Raw genomic sequence first — 23,707 nt, forward strand, 5'->3', positions numbered from 1 at the left:
GATTTTATATGTTGATCTTTCTGAAATTTCTTAATATCACTAATAGTTTACATTATATTCTTGTGTCATATACATGATATTCATGATTTACTAGGTAAATTATTATCTGCATACAATGAGAGTTTTATTTTCTTCCTCTACAGTATTATTCCCTGTTTTTTTCCCCCTTCTTTTTTTCCCTTTGGCCAGGAGTGGAGAATAGCATTGAGTGTGGTAATGTGTCAGGCATTATCATCTTTCTGTGTTTCACCCCTAAATAGAATATTTGTTGAGGGTTCTATTTGATACATATGCGTAGTAGTTATATTTAAACTGTTCTGTCCAACCTTGCTATCAATTATGTTAGTGACATTGAAACAAAGGAGCTTTTCCCTCTTTCTGCATAGTGTTAATCCACATCTTGAAGTTCTGTAAGAACCTTCCCATTAAGCCATCCAGTTTGGTATGAGGAAAGGCGATAAAGGCTTTTCAACTCCTTTTATTAGGATATTAGTCTCTGTTAGGTATTATACTGCTTCTTGAATCAATTTTAATAGCATTTTCCAAGGAAATAATACACCATTTCATCTAGCTTTTCACATACTTGGCATAAAATTAAACATGATATATATATCATAGTGTTAAATCTCATCCATAACTATAGTTATGTCTTCTTTATTGTTGCTAATGTTGTCTTTTTTCATCTCCCTTCTCTTCCTTCTTCTCCCCAGTTGCATCAGATTTGCCAAAGTTTTGTCTATTTATTTTTTTCAGAGTTAGCTTCAGTTTTATCAAAAAAGTCTATTTTCTTAATTTTTTCTTTTTTTTTTCTTTTTTTACTAATTCCTTCTACTTAAATTTTTTTTGTTGAGATAGAATTGTAGAATTGACATAAAACACATTAGCTTCAGGTATGCAACATATTGATTGAATATTTGTGTATATTGCTGAATGATCACCCTATTAATTCTAGTTAACATACATCACCATACATAGTTATACAATTTTTTTCCCTTGTACTTTCTTTAGTTTGTTGGTTTGAATTAATTGAAAGTGTAGTTTATTTTCAATTTCTAATATATAAACTTAAAGTTAATAAATTTTCTTCTTTCATATTGGCTCTGTAGCTGGTACTTACAGCTATCTTTTTCCACTACCTGTTGCATGTTTCTTTTTTCTCAGCAGATATCTCAGCTATTTTATTCTCCTGAGTACATACCTAGGTGTAGAATTGCTGAGTCATATGGTAAATTTATATTTATCTTTTTAAGAAACTGCAAAAGTGTTTCCAAAGTGGCTGAACCATTTTATATTCCTGTCAGCAGTGTTTGAGGCTCCTAGTTTCTACACATCCTTATCAACACTTGCTGTTGTATCTAGAGGATGATGTGAAGTGGTATCTTATTGTGGTTTTATTTTTTTAAATTAATTTATTTATTTTATTGGCTGTGTTGGGTGTTCGTTGCTGCACACGGGCTTTCTCTAGTTGCAGCAAGCAGGGGCTACTTTTTATTGTGGTGCACAGGCTTCTCATTGCTGTGGCCTCTTTTGTTGCGGAGCATGGGCTCTAGGCACATGGGCTTCAGTAGTTGCGGCGCATGGGCTCAATAGTTGTGGCGCACGGGCTTAGTTGCTCCGCGGCATGTGGTATCTTCCTGGGGCAGGGCTCGAACCCGTGTCCCCTGCGTTGGCAGGCAGATTGTTAACCACTGTGCCAACTAGGAAGCCCCTCATTGTGGTTTTAATTTGCATTTCCCTTAATGACTAATGATGTCAGTTGTCCTTTCATGAACTTATTGGCCTTTTCTGTATCTTTTTCGTTGAAATAGCTGTTTAAATATTTTGCCCATTTTTTGATTCAGTTGTTTGTCTTAAATAGTAAGAGTTATTAAAATATACTCTGGATACAGGCTCCTTATCACATATGATTTGTAAATATTTTCTTCTAGTCTATATGTTCACTTACTTAATGGCGTCTTTTTTTTTTTTTAATTACGATTAGAACACTTAATGTGAGATCTACCCTCTCAAATTTCTGAAAGTGTATATAATACATTATAGTTGACTGTAAGTACAATGTTATACAGCAATCTCTAGAGCTTAATCATCTTGCTTAACTGAAACTTTATGCCCATTAACTAGTCACTCCTCATTTCCTCCTCTGGCAACGATCATTCTACTCTTTAATTCTATGAATTTGACTATGTTAGGTACCTCATATAAATGGTGATCATTCAGTAGTATATGCAGATATTCAATTGCAATATATACAAATCAGTATTTGTCTTTTGGTGACTGGCTTATTTCACTTGGCCTAATGCCCTCAAGGTTTGTCCATGTTGTTGCACATTGCAGAATTTCCTTCCTTTTTAAGGTTGAATAATATTCCATTGGAGGTATATATCACATTTTATCTATTCATGTCTTGTGGAAACAACCTAAATGTCCATCATCTTGGCTGTAGTGAATAGTGCCACAATAAACATGGGAGCTCTTGATTTCACTTCTTTTGGATAAATACCTAGAAATAGGATAACTGGATCATATGGTAGTTCTATTGTTAATTTTTTGAAGAACATTTGGATTATCTTCCATAGTGGCTGCCCTGTTTTATATTCTCCATAGTAGTGTACAAGGGCTCCAATATCTTCATATTCTTACCGGAACTTATTGTCTGTTGTATTATTTTTTTTAATAATAGCCATCCTGACAGGTGTGAAGTATAAACTCATTGGGGTTTTGATTTGCATTTCCCTGATGATTAGCAGCATTGAGCTTTTTTCATATACCTGTTTGCCATTTGTACATCTTTGGAGAAATGTCTTGTTCCTCTGCCCATTTCTTAATTGGGTTATTAGTTTTTTTGGTGTTAAGTTGTAGGAATTCCTAATAGATTTTGGAGATTAACCCCCTTTCAGATACATGGTTTGCAAATATTTTCTCCCATTCTGTAGGTTGCCCTTTCACTGTGGTGATTGTTTCTTTTGGTGTGATGAACGTTTTTTTAGTTTGTTGTGGTCACAGTTGTTTGTTTTTTTGTTGGTGTCATCCATGAAATCATTGCCAAGACCAATGTCGTGAAGCTTTTTTTTTGGTATGTTTTCTTCTAAAAGTTCTATAGTCTCAGGTCTTAAATTTGAATCTTTTAAATCCATTTTGAGTTGATTTTTGTATACGGTATAAGACAGGAGTTCAGTTTCATTCTTTTGCATGTAGTTTTCCAGTTTTCCCAATGCCATTTGTTGAAGAGACTATCATTTCCCCACTGTGTTTTCATGGCACACTTACTGAAGTTCAGTTGACCATTTATGTGTGGATTGATTCTGTAGACTTGTCTTTTTTGTCGATAGCATACTGTGTTGATTTCTGTAACTTTGTAATATATTTTGAAATTAGGATGTGTGATGCCTGCATGAAATGGTGTTTTTTGAATTGTGAAACTTTTAAATTTTGAAGTCTCGTTTATCATTTTTTAAATAAGCTTTTGGCGTCATGTTTAAAACTCTTGTCTGATGTCGGAGAGATTTTCTCCTGTTTCTTTCAAATGTTTTATAATTTTAGCTCTTATATTTAGGTCTAATCCTTTTGAGTTAATATTTGTGCATATTGTGAGATGAATTCATCTTTTCCCATGTGGATAGCCTGTTTTCCCAGTGAAAAGACTGTTCTTTTCCCAATGAATTGCCTTGGATCCTCTGTCAAAGATCTGTTGACTATAAACGTAAGGGTTTATTTCTGTATTATCAAGTCTGTTCCATAGGTCTATATAATCTATGCTTAATATACTAGTACCTCACTGTCTTGATTATATAAACTAAAGTTATTGAGTTTTGAAATTGGGAAGTGTAAATTCCTGACAACTTTGGTCACCTTCAAAATTGTTCTGGCTGTTCTAAGTTATTTTAGTTTTATAATTAGCTGAGTTGTTTGGAAGAATATCTCTAAACATTTCTTAGCAGGTTGTTTGCTTTTAGTTATCTCTTTGTTGCTGATTTTTAATGCTACTTACATTGTGATTGGATAACATTGTAGTAATTACTGTTTGGAATTTATTGAAGTTTTTTTTTTTTAATCTTAGTATGTGATTATTCTATGAATTTTTGAAAATAATATTCTTTCTTGGAACTGTGTTCTATATATAAATCAACCTTGATAGTTGGTTTTTCACGTTCTGTGTATCCTTCCTATTTTTGGTCAGTTTGGTCATTTTGGTTTTCATAGTCTTATACTAGTCTCCCACAGTGATTGCACGTGTATTAACATTTGTTAATTTTTTCTTTTTAATAGTTTTTGTTTTCTCTATCTCATTGCTCTGTTATTAGATGCATTCCTGTTGTCTTCTTGGTAGATTGTTCCATTTATTACATAAAATATCCTCTGTTTAATATTTTTCTCTTCCCTTTTGACCTTGAATTTTATTTTGTCTGAAATTTAAGTCATGAATCTTGTTTCGTTTTGTTAGCATTTATCTGATTTGTCTATCCTTTTGTCAAACAAGTCTTTTTTTTTTTGATGCAGAAATTTTATTTTATCTTAAATAGGTAGGATGGAAAGTACAGATATAAAAAACTCTAAAAACTGTTTAATGAAACAGAGCGACCAAACTCAAATGAATGCTATCGAGGGTTAAATATATAGTAAATGTTGCCCACACTGCTGAAAGCTTGGAAAGTGAGGCAAATGAAAGGCTGGACAACCAGAAGAGAGAATTATTTCTAGCCTTCTGTTCTGTGTGGAATTTGCTTCTAAGTAGTCAGGAAGGCAGCAGAAGAGAAGGCTGGCTCCTATCCTCAAGAGGCTTTTGATTAAGTAACTCCCACCCTCCCCCTTCCACCCAGAAGTCACTTAAAAAGACCAGTGAGCAATAAAAACAACTTTTATAAATTAGAGAAGAGCCTGAAATACATTTGAAGTTTAATAAAACCATATACCAGATAGAAGTAAAAGTGAGAAGAAAATTCAAATAATGCAAATAAAATGGGGGCGTGGGAGAGAGAGAGAGAGATATGTCTTAGAAACTTTAAAAGTCTAGGCTATATGGATGAAAACTGAACACAGAATTTTTAAAAAGTGGAATAGTCTTTTTTTAAAAATTTTGACTGCGCTGGGTTTTAGTTGCCACATGTGGGATCTTCGTTGTGGCATGAGGACTTCTTAGTTATGGCATGCATGCAGGATCTAGTTCCCTCAAACAGATCTTAAGTGATACAGTATTCCTAGTGTGCTGTGGCTAGAATATTATAATTTAATTATTTAATATGCATTTAATTTTTGATACACTCATGTTAGTAGAGGAAAATCTTACTTTGCAGTATTTGAATGTGTCTTTTTTTCTTTAAAAGATGGTCTGGATTTCTATTATTCCTCGAAACAACATGCTCAGAAGATGGTAGAATTTCTTCAGTGTACAGTTCCTACTAGGTATGTTCTGAACCTACATGTGATTAAATCTAGGGAACTGGGAAGAAATATTGGTCACATCTATTCTTCAGGCTTAGGCAACTTCTCTTAAAATATTTAAAATTGTAGTAGGAATACTTACATAGCAAGCATTTATTGAATTAGCCACTTTAAGGGAAATATTACTCAAAAAGCATTAAGAATCTCTGGGGAGCTAGACCTCACCCTGTGATAATAAGCACTGTAGTACTGAACCACTGATTCAATGTATGTAAATAAGAGAAAAGAAAAAGGGGGGTAGAGGATTTTGGGGAGAAATTTCATGGAGGAGGAAGGACAGACTTAAGCTCCTAAAATGGGGAAATTTTCAAAAGTAGAATTTGTATTGATAGGTGAGATTAGTGTGAACAATGACTTGGGGTAGGCATTAGTGTGGCTTTTAATGGATATAAAATCTATATGTGGACTAGATTGGTCAAACCAAGGGCATGTTTTGGAGGTTTTCAGTAGATAAAAGTTGAAAATAGGTAGGGTGCAGTCATATTGGTGAAGGGTTTTAAATGAAGTGGATGAAATGAGGCTTCACCATAGCAGGCATCAGGAAGCTGTTTCGGATCGTGAACAGTGATGATTTGATTTGATGAAAATTTATATTCCCTAGGCTATACAAGTAAGGACCTTTGTCTTTTTATTATGATTAACTTTTTCTCTTAACAGATATAAAGCCTCACAGAGACTGATCTCCCAGGATATCCATAGTAACACATACAATTACAAAAGCACTTTTTCTGTGGAAATTGTTCCAATATGCAAGGTACTTTTTCTCATTTAATTAATCCATGTCCTTCTTAATTGGCTTATATGTAATTATTAGATCCTGGTTTCCTTCTGGGATTAGTTAAACATTTAGAATAACTTCCTTCTTAATGATTTCTGACACATTTCAGCCATGTTAAAAAGATGTTTAAAAGTAATCATGCTTAAAATTACAAATTTTTGGTGTACTAATTAAAAGGCCTGGTTGTAGTTTTTAAGGTGTGTATTCCATGAACTTTGCAAATCCTAGTGGACAGATGACAGACAGTTCTATGAATCTTTGAATATAGGAAATTACTTTAAAATAATTATCAGTGAACCACTTTGTGGAATGTGTGCAAACTAGATTTTGGACTGATAAAATTAAACAGTATTGTGGAAAGGAGATCCTAGAATTATTTCTGTGATTTTAAAAATATTATCTGAATAACACTTAAGATGTAGTTTGTCATTTCATTAATTGTACTAAGGTAAAAAACTCTGCTTAAAAAATATAAACGTTATATTTATAATATAAATAATATTTATATTTAAATATAATTATATTTTAAAATATATTTTATAATAAATATAAAATATAAATTAAAATTCAACAAATAGTAATTGAAGATCTATTGTATAAGAAGGCTGTGTATTAAGGTTTATGTAGTAGAGGTCTCCGCTACATAGGAACTTCCATGTCCATGTTTAAATCACTAATAGTGATGTGTCATAATTTATTGTGAGCTTTTTACATAAAGTTGTTATGAAAGTACTTAAGTATATTTCACCTCTTCAAGTCTCACAACAACTGGAGTAAATCATAACATCATTTTGAAGATGAGGAAATTGAAGCTTGGGAAGGTTAAATGACTTGTCCAGAGCTAGTAACTACACAGTGATGAAGCCAGGATTTGTGTCTAGACTCTAAGGATTTAAAGCTGTTATCACTAATTTATGGTGTAGCACAGTACCAGGGATGAAATGATGGCCTAAAACAGACTCAGCAATTTTTTTCTGTAAAGGGCCAGATAGTAAATATTTCAAGCTTTTAGGCTATATAGTTTGTTTTGCAGCTACTCAGTTGTGCTTTTGTTGCACAAAAGTAGCCATAGATAATAGGTAAATGAAGGGCTGAGACTGTGCTCTAGGAAAACTTTATTTACAAAAATTTGACTTGAGGGTCTTGTTTTGCAGACCCCTAGTTTAAAACAGTGAGCATTTTCCTGGCATGAAACTGGGGAAATATGAATCTAGGTGGGAAGGGGATATTTAGGCCTTGTGTATTAAGTGCTTTGAATGATTCATATAGATATCTGGATGAATACACAGTGTAAAGAAGTTTCTTCATTAATCCTAAGAGACTGTTATTTATTAAGTTAAAAGAAAAGAAAAGAAAAAAAGCACTGAACTAGGTACCATTAGGGATGCACAGAATGTCCCTTCAGTGGGGGAGCCTTGTGAATAGATTTTGCTTAAAATATAACCCAGATCCTTTTTATATTTTAATAACAGCTTAAAAATAGATAGCCACATGGGTGGTGATATCTCCTGACGGACACATAGGCATATGTTCTTTTTGGGGGGAGCATTAGATTTTGATTACATATGGTACTTGTAGATAAGGAGGAACATGGGGCTCCTTTGAAATTAATTTTTATGGAGATTAAATGAAGTCACAAATAGATTAGAAAAATCACTCTCCTTCTGGTGTTTGTAATACTTTGCTTAGAATGCACACTATGTTAGCATAGAGTAATAAGCAAGCATTCACACTTCAATAAAATTGAAATAAACTTAATAGCTTGGTGACTAGGATATGGAAAATATTTTCTAAAGCATTTTTATTGAGAAAATACCCTCATCTTAAGAAGGTATAGCTTATTTTCTGTTTAAGATTTGATTCTTTTTTTGGGGTCCTTTGTTAACACATAGAATTAAAAATAACATTTTGGTTTGGGCACATGCACTTGAATCAGGTTTACATTGATGAATATTTATTGGAGACTGTTATTAGGACTTCCTTCACACTAAATGTTAATTCTTATGTCTAGGATAATGTAGTTTGTTTGTCTCCAAAACTGGCACAAAGCCTGGGAAACATGAACCAGATTTGTGTGTGTATTCGAGTAACCAGTGTCATCCATCTCATAGATCCAAATACCCTACAAGGTAAGTTTTAGAAACTAGTTGCCTTGACAGTTCTGTCCAGCAAGCAGTAATAATTTATTAATGTTCTTAATTTTATTTATTTATTTATTTATTGGCTGCATTGGATCTTCATTGCTGCACACAGTCTTTCTCTAGTTGTGACAAGCAGGGGCTACTCTTTGTTGCAGTGCATGGGCTTCTTATTGCTGTGGCTTCTCTTATTGCAGAGCATGGGCTCTAGGCACTCAGGCTTCAGTTGTTGCAGCACGTGCGCTCAGTAGTTGTGGCTTGTGGGCTCTAGAAAGAGCGCAGGCTCAGTAGTTGTGGCACATGGGCTTAGTTGCTCTGCAGCATGTGGAATCTTCCTGGACCAGGGCTTAAACCCATGTCCCCTGCATTGGCAGGCGGATTCTTAACCACTGTGTCACCAGGGAAGTCCCAAGTGTTCTTAATTTTATGACGCATTCTTAGTAATATTGTTTTAAAAACTAGTTAAAATTTTTACTGTACAGTGTTTTAAAACACTGGAATTTTTAAAGCTTTTATTGTTATTCTTGTATTCTTTGTTCGAAGAAAGATTTTTGTGAACTTTAAAATTTTTATTTTATAATTTATTTTTTACTGAAATTGACTTATTTATTTACCTCTTATTTTTTATGACTTTAAGTTCATTGTCAAATTTTAGTGTATAGCATATGTTTTAAAGTTTGGAACATTTGACTTTTTGTAATCTGGTAGTACTTTATTTTAAAAATGAATTTTAACTAATTTTATCATTTTTATACCTAATTTTTAATATTCTCTTTATAAAAATATTTAAAAAAAGACCCCATATTGATAGGTGTCTCTCAGTACTTGGTTGCATCTCCTACTTGATCTTTTTCATATGTTTACTGTAATATAAATTTTCTGTTATAAAACATTGAATTTATTTTGATATTTTTGAAAGTCATTTATTATCCTTATCAACTAGAATTCATCAAAGTTCTGTTTACATTATTGGAATGAACATCTGTCAGGTCGAAATTTATTTCCCATAAACTAAGCACATAAGATGACTGATATGTGTTTGAAATAAAATGTGAGCACATGAAACAGCTATACAACTGATTGAGTCTGAACTTATTTTAAAGGCACCTAGCTCTGTGGTGTTTTGATGATAGTAGCTACTTAAGATATGTTTGACACCTGGTATTTCTCTTTTTCTCTGGGAAGTTTAGAGCTGATTTATAGGAATAAATGATATTCCCTACAGTGTGAATTGCCACTGTGGTTGCTGTTCACCTGATGCTTCTCAGTTCATTATACCAACTTCTTCCTCGTTAACACATTTGATGGCTTTTGAAATACGCCAGTTCTTTTGTTCTTTAATGTTCTGTGTTTATTCTCAGTTGCAGATATTGATGGGAACACTTTCTGGAGTCACCCTTTCAATAGTTTATGCCATCCCAAACAACTAGAGGAGTTTATTGTTATGGAATGCAGCACAGTCCGAGATCTAAAACGCAGTGCAGGTGCTGGAATGATATCAAAAAAGGTAAGTTCCATCCTGCTCACCTCACCCTAACCCCCAACTTATTGTTTTAGTCTCTCTCTCTCTTTTTTTTTCTTTTGTATCTTTTTTTTAATTTGTTGGTAATTCCAAAATGTGGTTTCAAATAAGCTAACACCACATTCAGTTAAAAATGCATTCCGTGTTTGTATGCCCGTTTGCTTTTAATAAAGTGGTCATTGTGGTGAAAACTATCAGACTTAACACTGTCTGGTAAGTTAATTTTTTCTCTTTAATATTGGAAATATTTTTAAAAATATATTATTATGAAAAAGCATTTCCTTTACTTTTGTACAGAAGGGCCAAATGACAAACTTAATCCTCTTTTGCTTTTTAAAAAATTTCAAACATTTTGAATTAAATATATATATATTATCACTAAATACTGAATATTTCAGTGTGGATCTCTAAAACATAGAAGCATTTTCTACATCATCAAAGTATTATCATACATATAAGCTATATAGTTTGCCAAATTTCCTTATTTGTCTCAAAGTGCTTTTTATGGTTTGTTCAGACTATACATTGAATGAGAATACTATACCTCTTAAATATTTAATAATAGCGCCCCCCCCCCTTTCCCCAGTTTATTTTTTTATGATACCAACTTCCTAAGGCAACTAGGGCATTTATCTGGTGGATCTGTCTTATTTTTTCCTCATGCTGTCATTGAACTTGCTGCATAATCTCTCATATTTCCTTTAAACTGGGAAGTGGATCTAAAGTCTTACTTAAATTTAGGTTAATTTTTTGGCAGAACATTTCAAAGGTGAGGCTATGTACCTTTTATGATATATCAAGAGACAAGTAATGTTTGGCTGTTTAACTGATAGCCAGATCTCTCCATTGTAAGTTATTTTTTCCCTTTGTTACTTGCCTACCTGCCTCCCTCCCTCCCTTCCTTCCTTCCTTCCTTTCTGTCAGATTGCCTCAAATGTAGCCAGTAGGAGCCCCTTCAGAATAGTTTCTGTGTCCTTTAAGAAAAAAAATTTTTTTAGTGACTTTTACTTTTTTTAGAGCAGTCTTAGGTTCATAGCAAAATTAAGAGGAGATAAAAGAGTTCCTGTATACCCCTTGCTTCCACAGGTGCATAGTCTCCTCCATTATTAATGCCATTCTCCCACCAAAAGCCTGGTATGTCTGTTACAATTGATGAATCTACATTGACACATTGTAATCACCCAGTGTCCATATTTTACATTACCATTCACTCTTGGTTCTGTACTTTCTATGGACAAATGTATAATGACATGTATCCATCATTATAGTATCAATGCAGGATATTTTCACTGCCCTTAAAATCCTCTGTGCTCTGCCTATTCATCCTTCCCTCCCTCCTGACCTCTGGAGGTCACTAATTTTTTTTATACTGTTTCTATAGTTTTGCCTTTTCCAGAATGGACTCATACAGTCTTTTCATATTGGTTTCTTTCACTTAGTAATGTGCATTTAAGGTTCCTCCATGTCTTTTCATGGTTTAATAGCTCTTTTTTAAAAAATAATATTGTCTTTTTTTAAAAAAAAATTCATTTATTTTATTTTTGGCTGTGTTGGATGTTGTTGCTGCGTGCAGGCTTTCTCTATTTGTGGGGGTGCTGCTCTTCGTTGTGGTGCATGGGCTTCTCATTGTGGTGGCTTCTCTTGTTGCTGAGCATGGGCTCTTGGCGTGCAGACCTCAGTAGTTGTGACTGTGGTCTCTAGAGCACAGGCTCAGTAGTTGTGGTGCACGGGCTTAGTTTCTCTGTGGCATGTGGGATCTTCTGGGACCAGGGCAAACCCATATACCCTACATTGGCAAGCAGATTCTTTTTTTTGTTTGTTTTTAATAAATTTATTTATTTTATTGGCTGTGTTGGGTATTCGTTGCTGCACACGGGCTTTCTCTAGTTGTGGTGAGTAGGGGTACTCTTCGTTGTGGTGCGCGGGCTTCTCATTGCAGTGGCCTCTTGTAGAGCACAGGCTCTAGGCGCATGGGCTTCAGTAGTTGTGGCACATGGGCTCAACAATTGTGGCTCACTGTCTGTAGAGCGCAGGCTCAATAGTTGTGGTGCACGGGCTTAGTTGCTCCACAGCATGTGGTATCTTCCTGGGGCAGGGATCCAACCCACGTCCCCTGCATTGGCAGGCAGGTTCTTACCCACTGTGCCACCTAGGAAGTCCATGGCAAGGAGATTCTTAACCACTGCACCACTGGAGAAGTTCCCAAATAATATTGTCTTGATGTACCACAGTTTACTCATTCACCTACTGAAGGACATATTAGTTGCTTTCAAGTTTTGGCAATTAGCAGTGAAGTTGCTATAAACATTCTTTTGCATATTTTTGTGTGGACATGAGTTTTCAGCTTCTTTAGGCAAATACCAAGGAGCATGATTATTGGATTATTTGCTAAGAGTATGTTTAGTTTTGTAAGAAAGTGGTGGTGTCACTTTGCATTCCCACTGGCAATGTATCAGAGTTCCTGTTGCTCCACATCTTCACCAACATTTGGTGTTGTCAGAATTTTGGATTTGTCAGTGTTTAAGGCCATCCTAATAGGTATATAGTAGTATCTCATTGTCATTTTAAATTGTTTTACCCTGATGACACATGATGAAGAGTATTTTCTCATGCTTATTTGCCATCTGTATGTCTTCTTTGGTTAGGTGTCTGTTAAGGTCTTTGGCCCATTTTTTAATCAGGTTGTTTGCTTTCTTATTTTTGAGTTTTAAGAGTTATTTGTATATTTTGGGTAACAGTTCTTTGTCAGATGTGTTTTTTGCAAATATTTTCTCCCAGTCTTGTTTATCTTCTTATATTCTCTTGACATTGCCTTTCATAGAGCAGAAGTTTCTAATTTTAATGCAGTTCAGATTATCAACTATTCTTTTATGTATCCTGCCTTTGTTGTTGTTTCTGAAAAGTCGCTGGCAAACCCACAGTCAGCTAGATTTTGTCCTTTATTATCTTCTAGTCTTTGCTCCATTGTATTGCCTTTGGTCCCTTGTCAAAGATCAGTTGATTGTATTTACGTGAGTATAATTCCGGGCTCTCTGTTTTGTTCCATTGATCTACAATATTTATTTATTCTTTTGTTAGTACCACACTGTCTTGATTACTGTAGCATTTTAGTAAGTCTTCAAGTTGGGTAGTGTCAGTCCTACAACTTTGTTCTTCAAAATTGTGTTAATTGTTCATAATCTTTTGCCTCTGTGTATAACTTTAAAATTAGTTGTCGATATCCATGAAATAACTTATTGGGATTTTTTAAAAATTGAAACATAGTTGATATACAATAGTTATTTTCAGGTGTAGTAGACAAGTGATTTGATATTTGCATATATTGTGAAATGATCACGAGAAATCTAGTAACCATCTGTCCCCATATAAAGTTATTACAGTATTATTGACTGTATTCCTTATGCTATATATTATGCCTCTGTGGCTTAACTTGTTGGGATTTTGATTGGAATTGCATAAATCTGTAGGTCAAGTTGGGCAGAACTTACATCTTAAGTATTGAGTTTTCTTTTCCATGAACATGGACCATCTCTCTGTTTTAGTTCTTTGATTTCCTTCATCAGAGTTTTGTAGTTTTCTTCATACAGATCTTATATATACTTTGTGAGATCTACACCTATTTCATTTTTTTTTTTGGTGCTAATGTAAATGTTATTTTTAAATTTCAAATTCCACTTTTTTATGTTGGTATATAGGAAAGTGACTTTTGTTTATAACCTTGTATCCCCTCTATTTCTAATTTACTGAGAGTTTTTTTTTTTTATGGGTGTTGGATTTTGTCAAATGCTTTCTTTATCTGTTGATATCATCATGTAATTTTTTTTTCATTTTTAGCCTATTAATGTGGTTGATGGGCTACATTAATTTGATTTTTAAATGTTGAACCAGCCTTGGATACATGGGTTAAATTCCACTTGGTAATGGTATACAGTTCTTTTATGTTTTATTGAGGATTTTTGAATCTATGTTCATGAGAGATTAGTCTGTAGTTTGTAATGTGTTTGGTATTGCTTTTAGGGTAATATTGGCCTTGTAAATGAGTTAGGAAGTATTCCCTCTGCTTCTGCCTTCTGGAAAAGATTCTAGAGGAATGCTATAATTCCTACCTTAAATGTTTGCTAGAATTCTCCAGTGAATCAGTCAGGGCCTGGTGCTTTCTGTTTTGGAAGATTACTAATTATTGACTCAATTTCTTTTATAGATAATAGGTCTATTCCTATGTCCTTTTTGACATGACTTTCATAGTCTTTGAAAGCATCCTTACTTTGTGGGACAACACCACAACATTTAGGTGTTCCAGAATCACATTGTGTATAGTTCCTGCCCTATATCTGGAATCAGGTATTTCTTCAAGGATGTAAATCTGATTTCTTCCACTATGAAATAGTATTTAGAGGACCCCCTCCCCCCACCCCTGGATACTAACCGTGCTCATTTCTCTTGAGGTAATATTGTGTCTTGAGACAAAAATAACTTCTGATAATTTGAGAAAATCAATGGAAATGGAAGAATTACTCTTCATATTTTTACTTAAAATAAAAAATTTAATAATATGATTAAGAGCAAACATTTATCATTTAAACATCGCCACTTCCATTCAGGTATATATAAAACTAGATATATTTTCTTCACTTTCAAAAAATAAATTTAACTAGAATTTAGTCTTTCCCTGGTAATTCACTTTTTTCCCCCAGTTTTTCCCCAAATCTGAGACCTATCTATTATTTCAGTTTCTTCCTCTATCTCCACCTCTTTGAGATTTCTTAGTTAGTACCACACTAATTCTTAGTGTTTTGCTCTTGATCCCATTTTACTTGGGTCTGTTTTTATTAGTAGAAGGTATTGGCATGTGCCATACTTGTTTCAGCCTGGAAGTTTGAAATGTCAGTTAAAATTGCTTGTAAAACTCCATGTTGGAAAGGGACTTTAATGGTTTCCTGCTTGAAAAGTTCAAACTTGAGATGATGTTTCCACGATAAATAACTTAAAAAAAGGTTACACCTCAAAATAATTGACATTAAAAAAATTAATTCGATGAAGGTTTGGGTTCTATTGTGGTAGTGGTGCTGCTGGAGTTGCTATATTATTTTCTCTGAACACTTGTATTTTTTAACCTTATGTGTAAAACAAGGGGTTATTTAAGATATTTTCTGGATTTAAGATTCCTCTACCTTTTTAGTTATTCTTTTTGCTCAGTCTGTGTTGGTCCATCTCCTTATGAAAACATTTATTTTGAAAATTCTACATATGTGTCTTTTTTTAAGGTGACAATGTTAGTGTTTTATAAAAGCCTTGAATAAAATCTTAATAAAGATATTTTATGAATTACATATAAGTCTCTTTCTGTAGTCATAACTCAGTAATTTATTAATTTTGATAGTGTTTCAGAGATCTGGAAAATAAAACAATTTCTGTCTTTAAAATGGAAATCAGAAAACCAAAATCAACATTGTCTTTAACTTTTTTGTGAGATGCTTTTTAAGTTATGCCTAGATTATTGAAGAGTTCATTTTCTTTCCTATTAAGCATACCCTTGGGGAAGTCTGGGTACAGAAAACATCTGAAATGAATACAGATAAACAGTATTTTTGTCGTACTCATTTGGGACATCTTCTGAATCCTGGAGACCTGGTGTTGGGGTTTGTATTATATTATAGTATTTTAAACTACTAACTAGCATTGTAAATTTTCTCTGGGAGCCAGCAAAGCTATCTAAAAGTTGTTTATCCTAAAAAGAATGTAAGAGTTCATAAAGCTTACTTTATTATTGATAACTAAATTAAATTATCGATTGGACAGAAGCCCATAGTTACTCCATTTTGGCCATCATCTTAAAAGAGTCATTTGTTACAAGATTTTGAGTAACTGAACCCTGAAGTTGTATGATTAGATTATGTTTATAATTTTTTTTTTTTTTAAGCAGATAGTTTTTTATTATGCATATGCTGTTGTTAAAATATTTCACTTTGAAAATATGGCGGCTATATATGTAAGGGGTCCTTACAGGCATAAGGTAGTCCATTCTGATGCAGAGCTTATAAGCATGCCTTAAATATTACTTTTGCTCTTAGGGTTTCTGTTCCTTTTACTAGAGAATGAGGGGTGTTTTGTTTTGTTGTTTATAAACTAATTGGAAGCATCTAACTGAATCCTAATGTTAGACTGATATATAAGTCTGTTTTGCTTCTTTTACAAGAGTATATAGTAAGGTGGACAATAATGGATAACATGGGAAACTCAGAGATGGAGTTCATTATTATCTCTACCAGGATCTGTAAAAGCCTGTTCACTGTATAGTACATTGCAAAACTTTTAAAGTGAGAAAGCATATTAAATGTTTGCTCTTAGGAGGAACTGTTAGGTGACCATCTGTAAAATGAAAAGTTAACATGAAAAGTGTAAGTGTTTTTGTCATTAAGTGTTTCATTGTTTTCATTTCAGGTTTGATTTGGCCAACTGTAACTTAAATGATGAGCATGTCAACAAAATGAAATCGGATAGAGTACCAGATGTGGTAAGGCTTTAGATTTTTACCCCCTTTTTCATGTGTTGAAGAGGATTGATGTAACTCTTATGGGTAAGATGCATAAGTTTACGTTTTTGAAAATAAATCAATTTAGAGGTTTCTTTTGAAAATGCAATTAAGGTATAAGAGCAAAACCTTCATTTAATTATTCTTAGTAGATAAAATCCAAGATTTATTGAGTTTTTTGGTTGCTCTTATGATTGGATATTCATTCTGTCAAAATGCTTGATAGTATCTGTAGAGCAAAAATAGATTTGCAGCTAAAAATGATGACCTTTGGAATTTATTCCTATTCATTCTTTTAGGCTCAGCTTATTTCATGTATTGTTAAGAAGGCACAGTTAAAATGATCATTCAGGTTTGAACATAAATATATTGTAGTTGAAAATAATCTTCACAGTATTAAGTCTTAGAAAAAGAATGTTACTTCTGAAAAATCTGTTAAATTCTAACATGAGTTTATAAGAATCATGAGCAACAGTGAATGTGAAAGACCCTAACTCCTGCTTGCTTAACTTAATCTTTTAAAAAAACGTTGATCTCTTTAGCTGTGGGCAAAAAATAAACTCATGGTATAAGAAGGGCTGCCCTCCTCGCTATTAAGTTGTGCTTTTATTAATTACTAAATTAGGAAATAGAAGCATAATTTAGGTGTAAGTCTATCTAGGTATTTTTCAAAAAGGTCATAAGAGAAGATCAGAATGGTCTTACAAGATTTTGTATTGTAAAATTATTTTCTTTTATTCATTCAACACTTTATTAAATTGTTCTAGAATATACAATTGTGAAAATATATATGTAGTTCTATAAGTGCTTATTAGTAGAAATAAAAGGGAGAAGAGTATGGTCCTGCGATAATATTTCAGAATCATTTGTGTGAATGATAGCCGAAAACTGAACTTTGGTGTAAAGGAAGGGAAAAAACCACCAGAAACATGAAATTTTCAGTGTAAAAATTTTTAATTTTCAGTCACTGAAAATTTTCAGTTAGTAAATTTTAACCATTATACAAACAATGGCTAAATGCATTCATAAAATATTAAGTACATTAATAAAAAATGTTAAAAGTTCTCTTGACACTGCTTCTTGATCCCTGTTCCTTTCCCTAAAGGTATAACCACTGTCATCAGTTTGGTGTCTTCCTGGCATTTCCATAACCTTTCATTTTAAAATTTTATTGGATTTTGAGGTCCTGTTACTTAGTTCCCATTTTTTGTAACTTTGCAGATATTTCTCTAACTTTTAGGTGTTAATCAAGAAGAGCTATGACCGTACTAAACGTCAGCGTCGTAGAAACTGGAAACTGAAAGAGCTTGCAAGAGAGAAAGAAAACATGGATACAGATGATGAAAGGTCCCCCTTTCTTTATACTTTATATGTTGTCTGAAAGAAAATCCTTATGATGAATTTGTATGGTTTTTTTTTACCATAAAGAAATAGTCACCACACAGTTGCTTCTTGCGCTCATTATTAATTTTGTGTTCTTATCAATATGTTTGGATTAGTGTGAACAGATATAATGACATTTAACACAGATTTAGTTATTATTTCCTGGGTAATGATCTGACAATTGCAGTGTTATTATAGATTCATTTGAAAATACAATGAGTAAATTACCTTGTGGATATCACAAATAGCAAATGATGTAGTATATGAAGAAAATAGCTCATTGATATCAAATATGCTGTTTTTCAAACAACTTAGAAGAAATGAGGATACTGTGTTCTAGAAAAGTTTATTGGATGATTGGAAAAGTGGCCTTAATGATGACATTAATGACATTGATATCTAAAAAATGTGATATCTAAAAATTGTGTCATGAAACAGCAATATTTCTAAAATATTTCACCTGGCCATACGTTTTTTGGAGGGAAGGGTAAAGTATGAAAGGGTCTTCTCATTGTCTTATATTTAATGTCATATTCAGGTGTGTATTTTTTTAATGACGTAATTCTGGAAGAAAAATTTTAAAACGCTATCAGTATGTAATTAACATCCATGTTTCACCATCAGTATTATTATTATTTTTAAATTAATTAATTTATTGACTGCATTGGGTCTTCGTTGCTGTGCGTGGCTTTCTCTAGTTGCGGCGAGTGAGGGCTACTCTTCATTGTGGTACTTGGGCTTCTCGGTGTGGTGGCTTCTCTTATGGAGCACGGGCTGTGTGTGTGCAGGCTTCAGTAGTTGTGGCACGTGGGCTCAATAGTTGTGGCTTGCAGGCTCTAGAGCGCAGGCTCAGTAGTTGTGGCGGATGGGCTTAGTTGCTCTGTGGCATGTGGAATCTTCCCAGACCAGGACTCAAACCCATGTCCCATGCGTTGGCAGGCGGATTCTTAACCACTGCACCATCAGGGAAGCCCCTGTTATTATTTTTAAAGATTTTAATACTTGGAACACACCTTGTAGTGCTGAAAATGAAGAAAATATTAACTTCATACTTTCTTGGTGAAGGTGGAATACTTAAATGTTTCTTTATCCCTCTACAGGCAATACCAGGATTTCCTTGAAGATCTTGAAGAAGATGAGGCAATTAGAAAAAATGTGAACATTTATAGAGGTTGGTAAATTAGGAGTATTTGATTTAAGTTGTATCTTCTGTAAATAAATATGTTACCTCAATATGAGTATTTTGGTATCTTAAACTTTGATTCCATAAATGACTTTTACTGTGTGGTTTTAAAACTGCTCTAAAAATTTAACACCTCCCCACCCCCCAAAAAAATCCCAAATTTGCACAACAGTAAAACTTATTAAAATATTTATTATACCACAGTTGATGTCATTTGCATACTCACATGATCCCTCAATTTGCTGACCCCTATACAAATAGATAGTTATTCATACATTTATGCAGGTTTAGTCATTCAATGCATATTTAAATGCTGGGTCTGGATATGGTATAAGCACTGCATATATAATATAGCTAAATAATAGTAATGCTGGTGGGGGCAGGTATTTGCAAATTTCCATATTTATATTAATTTGAAATCCTCTTTGTATTTTTCTTAGATTCAGCGATTCCTGTGGAAAGCGACACAGATGATGAAGGAGCACCTCGAATTAGTCTGGCTGAGATGCTTGAAGACCTTCACATTTCCCAGGATGCTACTGGTGAAGAAGGTGAATCGATGATGACATAATGAGATCATGTCGTAGATGGTTTCCACGTCTGTAGGCTCAGGATGTTGGACAAAATAATTTTTGTCTGTTCTGTCTATGCCTTCATACTGAGAGAAGAGAAATTTAGTTTTAAACCTGAATAAATATGACTATTTTGATTGCTCACTCAAAGCACTTTTTGAAAAAGGTTGATGGCTTTGGTGTTTTAGATAAAAAATTATGGAGAATGTAATTATTACTGATATTTAGGCCATTTTATGTATGCGATTTTATCAGCTTGCTTTTTTATGGAACACTAGTATTTTCACATACTATAGCTCTGGGTTTAAAAGCTCACAAGTTGTGATTCCTTGGAGGTTACCTAAATCTTCAAGCACAAAACAAGCTTTTACATTCTTTTTATATTGATTGCTTTAGTAGAAGAGCATATGAAGAATCATTTTTAATATAAACTTGCCATGCACTTAGATCCACTTTAGATCATTTTTATGTCCTTGGGATAGAAAAGTTGGGGTTCAGTTATCATTGGACATTCAGTAGGAAAGTTGTTTTTTATTTGTAATATTTACATCTTCAAAAGCTGTTAAGCTTGGGATTATCTTAATTTTTATTGCTGAAGAACGTATTTAAAATATTTGTAGATTTGTGGCAAACAATATTTAAAGGTTAAATGACAATTTGTACCTTTGTTGTTTAGGCTTGTGCCAGCAGCTTAGTGCAGTAGCTGCTTATGTCATAAAAATGTCTTCTTATCACTTCAAGGATTTTGCTTTTAAAATTTTGGTTTACAAATTGAGAAGAAATTCTCTCTTTGTAAGTTTCTATCATTGAACACATCACCATCAAAAAGAATATTAGAATCCAGCATATAGATGATGAAGTAATAAAAATGATCTTTATGCTTTATAAAACCACGAATCAGATTTGAATGAGGAATGTTTTCCACATCCTTGAAGGAAAAGCATTGGCTTGGGTTTTAAAGTGTTCTGAAAATACAGTATTAAGATGCTATTTCTATAAGCAAGATCAGACTTACTAAGCATGCCAGAACTAAGAGCTAATTCATAAATTCTATATATACCACTAAGTAAGGAAATTGAATAAGTGCTGAATGGAACACTTCCCGTTTTTTAAGATTAGACTCTCAATTCTGGAGTTATGAATAAAGGCCTGTGCTTTCTAAAGTGGATTCTTTCCCGTCTGCATATTTAAAGTTTTTACTTGTGGTCTGTGTTTACCTCTTCTATGTCAGGACTTTAAAAAGCATGAAAATAAAAACGTTCTCCCCCTTTTTTTGTGTCCTTGAAGTCATTATATTGGTGTCATATTTAAATTTCATGCAGTTTTCCAAAGTCGAACTATTGTTATATAAGTACTTGTCATATGATTTTCCCACTGAAAAATGTGATTTCCACTAACCTTATTTAGTCTTACTCGTTTTGATGTTGCGTCTTTATGAGTAATGAAATCTGTTGGTTTAAAGAAGGCTGTGACAAGATGAGGGAATATAGCTAAAAGAAAAGCTGTTAGCCAAGAGTGCGCACAGAGTTATACAGCCTTGATAAATGTACCATTTTAGAGGATAGTTCCCAGGCTTATGGGTCCCAAAAATACTCCGTTGATGTCCCAGAGTTGATAGATTTGAGAATGCTGGTGTTAATCAGAATCACAGGAACCTGAATTTATAACCCAGTTTACAAATATGAATAATTTCTAAGTCAGTATGATTGATTTTTTTTTTTTTAGCCAAATCTACACTCGAAGCTGCTGTTTTATTGGCAAAAGACACTTGATGAGCAAGGAAATGGTTGAGGGGAGAGAGTTACTTGTGTAATTCAGATGTTTAACGGCGTCAAGCTAATTCCTTGCCACTGTAGAACCCAGAATTCCAGGCTTTGTGCTGGGACACACTTCTCTGGTCAGTTCTGAGTAAGTGCTCAGAGTTTTCCCATGTAAGTGTGTTCATGTTGATTCTCATCCTTTAGATAACTTGATCTGTTATTTTTAGCCTAAAGGACCTTTACTTTTTAAAATAATTTATTTTTAGTTTTGACATAATTTCAGACAAAAGTTCCAAAAGAGCTCAGAGAATTCCTGGATATCCTTTACTTGGATTTGCCAAATGTGAACATGACCTTATTTTCTTTATTTCTGTTTAATTTTTTTTTCCTGAGCCATTTAAGAGTAACTCCCAAAATGTTTGTTTTTTCCCCTCCCAAACCAGGAATTTTCTTACATAATCACAGTGCAATGATCAAAATCAGAAAATTAACATTGATACAGTACTGTTATCTAATTGATGGACCACATTGAGATTTTGTAAGTTATCCCAACTATAAAGTCTTTTATAGAAAAGATAAATATCTAAGGTTGTGTATTGCATTGGTCTCTCTTGTTTAGACTTCTTTCGTCTGGACCTGTTCCTGAGTTTTTTTAAATGTAATTGATATTTTTGAAGAGTCCAAACCAGTTGTTTTGTAGAATGACCTCAGTTTAGGCTTGTCAGACTTGCCTCGTGACTAAATTTATGTTCAGCCCTTTTAGCAGGACTACCCCAGACATAATGCTAAATTCTCAATGTATTGCATCAGGAGATGTATGCTGTCGATTAGTCCAGATGTTCCCAAGTTCTTGGGTTATATTAGTTGGTTTTCTGTTTGAAGGGATTACAGGATTTAATCATTTGCAATTATTATTTTAACTTGATTTTTCTTTTTAAATTCATTAACTTATAGGTGGTGACACTTAACACTTTGATTTACAGTTCTTTGAATTTTAACATGTATAGGTTCATGTAATCGCCACTACAATTAAAATACAAAAAAAACCTCTTTCATCCTCCCCAACCCCCCTAAATTCCCATTGTTTTCAAACCCTTCACCCATCCTTAACCCCTGCCAACTTCCAATCCATTTTCTAAAGTTATGGTTTGCTTTTTCAGAAGTATATAAATGAAATCTTACAGTATGTGGCCATTTGAGTCTGGATTTTTTTCACTTAGCATGGTGCACTTGAGTTGCACCTAAGGTGTGGTATATTTCATAAGGTGTGGTATAATATATATTGTTACTTTTTATCTTGAATAATGTTGCATTGTATGGATGTACCACAGCTTAACCATTCGGCACATACGAATTTCCAGGTTTTGATGGGAGTAAAGCTGCTATGAACATTTGTATATAGGTTTCGTTTTACTTGAATAGCTAGGGATGTGATTGTTGGATCCTTATAGTAATTGTATATTTAAATGTTTTCCAAGTGGTTTGTGCGTTTTTGCTTTCGCACCAGCAGTGTATCAACATCTCAGTTACTGTGCAGCCTCACCACCTCTTGATATTGTCATTTTTTTTTTTGAAACCATTGTAGTAGGTGGTTAGTTGTATCCTTTTGTGGTTTTAATTTATATTTTTCTAATGGCTTTTTATGTTGAGCATCTTTTCATATGCTTATTTGTTATCTGTATATCTTCTCTGGTAAATGGCTGTTCAAAGGCTTTGTCTGTTTTTTAAAATCAGATTGTCTTCTTTTGTTAATTTTTTCTTTCGATGCTCACATTGTCCCAGAATTGGCTAGTGGGTGCCCCTTCAGTCTGGCTCCTGTGTCCTTTTGCCAGGTTCTCCTCCATGTATTTGAGTTTGTTCATGGATGCTGATAATGTAATTCTTTGAGCAGGTTTTGAATTTCCCTTGTTCAGAACCTATGTGCAGTCTGCTCTTGGCTTATTTTCATCATGGAGCAATTTTCCAAGAACTAGACCAATTTACTTAAAAATAAGCCAGCCTCAGTTGAGTCATCCTGTAAATTAATCATGAAATGGCATCATAAAAACAAACAAACAGATGTAGGCTATTCATTCTCAGTTTATCAATTCTTTCACATATTAAAATAGCTTGAGCAGTAGGATGGTGAGCCTTGATGAAGGCAAGAAATAGGTTTCAGTATCTCTTTGAACTTAAAAATAGTGTAAGCAGGGTAATCAATTTGATAACATTTTGAAAGAACTGCCTTACTGCCTAGGGAAGAGGTGTGCTTTAGGATGCCTTCTGATAAAACAAGACCTATAATATTTGAAAGTTATTAGAAGTAGGTTTGGCAGTCACTGTGTTTCTGTAGTAATGCTGCTTGTGCAGATGGTCACCGACTTACGATAGTTCAGCTTAGGATTGCTCAACTTTATGATG

The 23,707-nt window shown here is 33.6% G+C and overlaps 1 protein-coding gene across 2 annotated transcripts in view; it reads left to right on the plus strand.

The window, feature by feature from the left end:
* The window catches only part of NMD3 (NMD3 ribosome export adaptor), a 32,974-nt gene extending 12,156 nt beyond the window's left edge, over window positions 1-20,818 (plus strand). For both annotated transcript variants that reach the window (XM_057739042.1, XM_057739044.1), the window contains exons 8-16: window positions 5,322-5,400; window positions 6,097-6,193; window positions 8,229-8,346; window positions 9,717-9,862; window positions 15,404-15,516; window positions 16,319-16,391; window positions 17,650-17,756; window positions 18,893-18,963; window positions 19,416-20,818. In XM_057739042.1, coding sequence (XP_057595025.1) covers window positions 5,322-5,400; window positions 6,097-6,193; window positions 8,229-8,346; window positions 9,717-9,862; window positions 15,404-15,516; window positions 16,319-16,391; window positions 17,650-17,756; window positions 18,893-18,963; window positions 19,416-19,546 — 935 coding nt within the window. In that variant the 3' untranslated portion in view covers window positions 19,547-20,818. The remainder of the gene's footprint in view (window positions 1-5,321; window positions 5,401-6,096; window positions 6,194-8,228; window positions 8,347-9,716; window positions 9,863-15,403; window positions 15,517-16,318; window positions 16,392-17,649; window positions 17,757-18,892; window positions 18,964-19,415) is intronic.
* Window positions 20,819-23,707: the final 2,889 nt, after the last annotated feature.

This window comes from Hippopotamus amphibius, chromosome 6 (assembly GCF_030028045.1).
Source record: "Hippopotamus amphibius kiboko isolate mHipAmp2 chromosome 6, mHipAmp2.hap2, whole genome shotgun sequence".
In the NCBI taxonomy this organism is placed as follows: Eukaryota; Metazoa; Chordata; class Mammalia; order Artiodactyla; family Hippopotamidae; genus Hippopotamus; species Hippopotamus amphibius.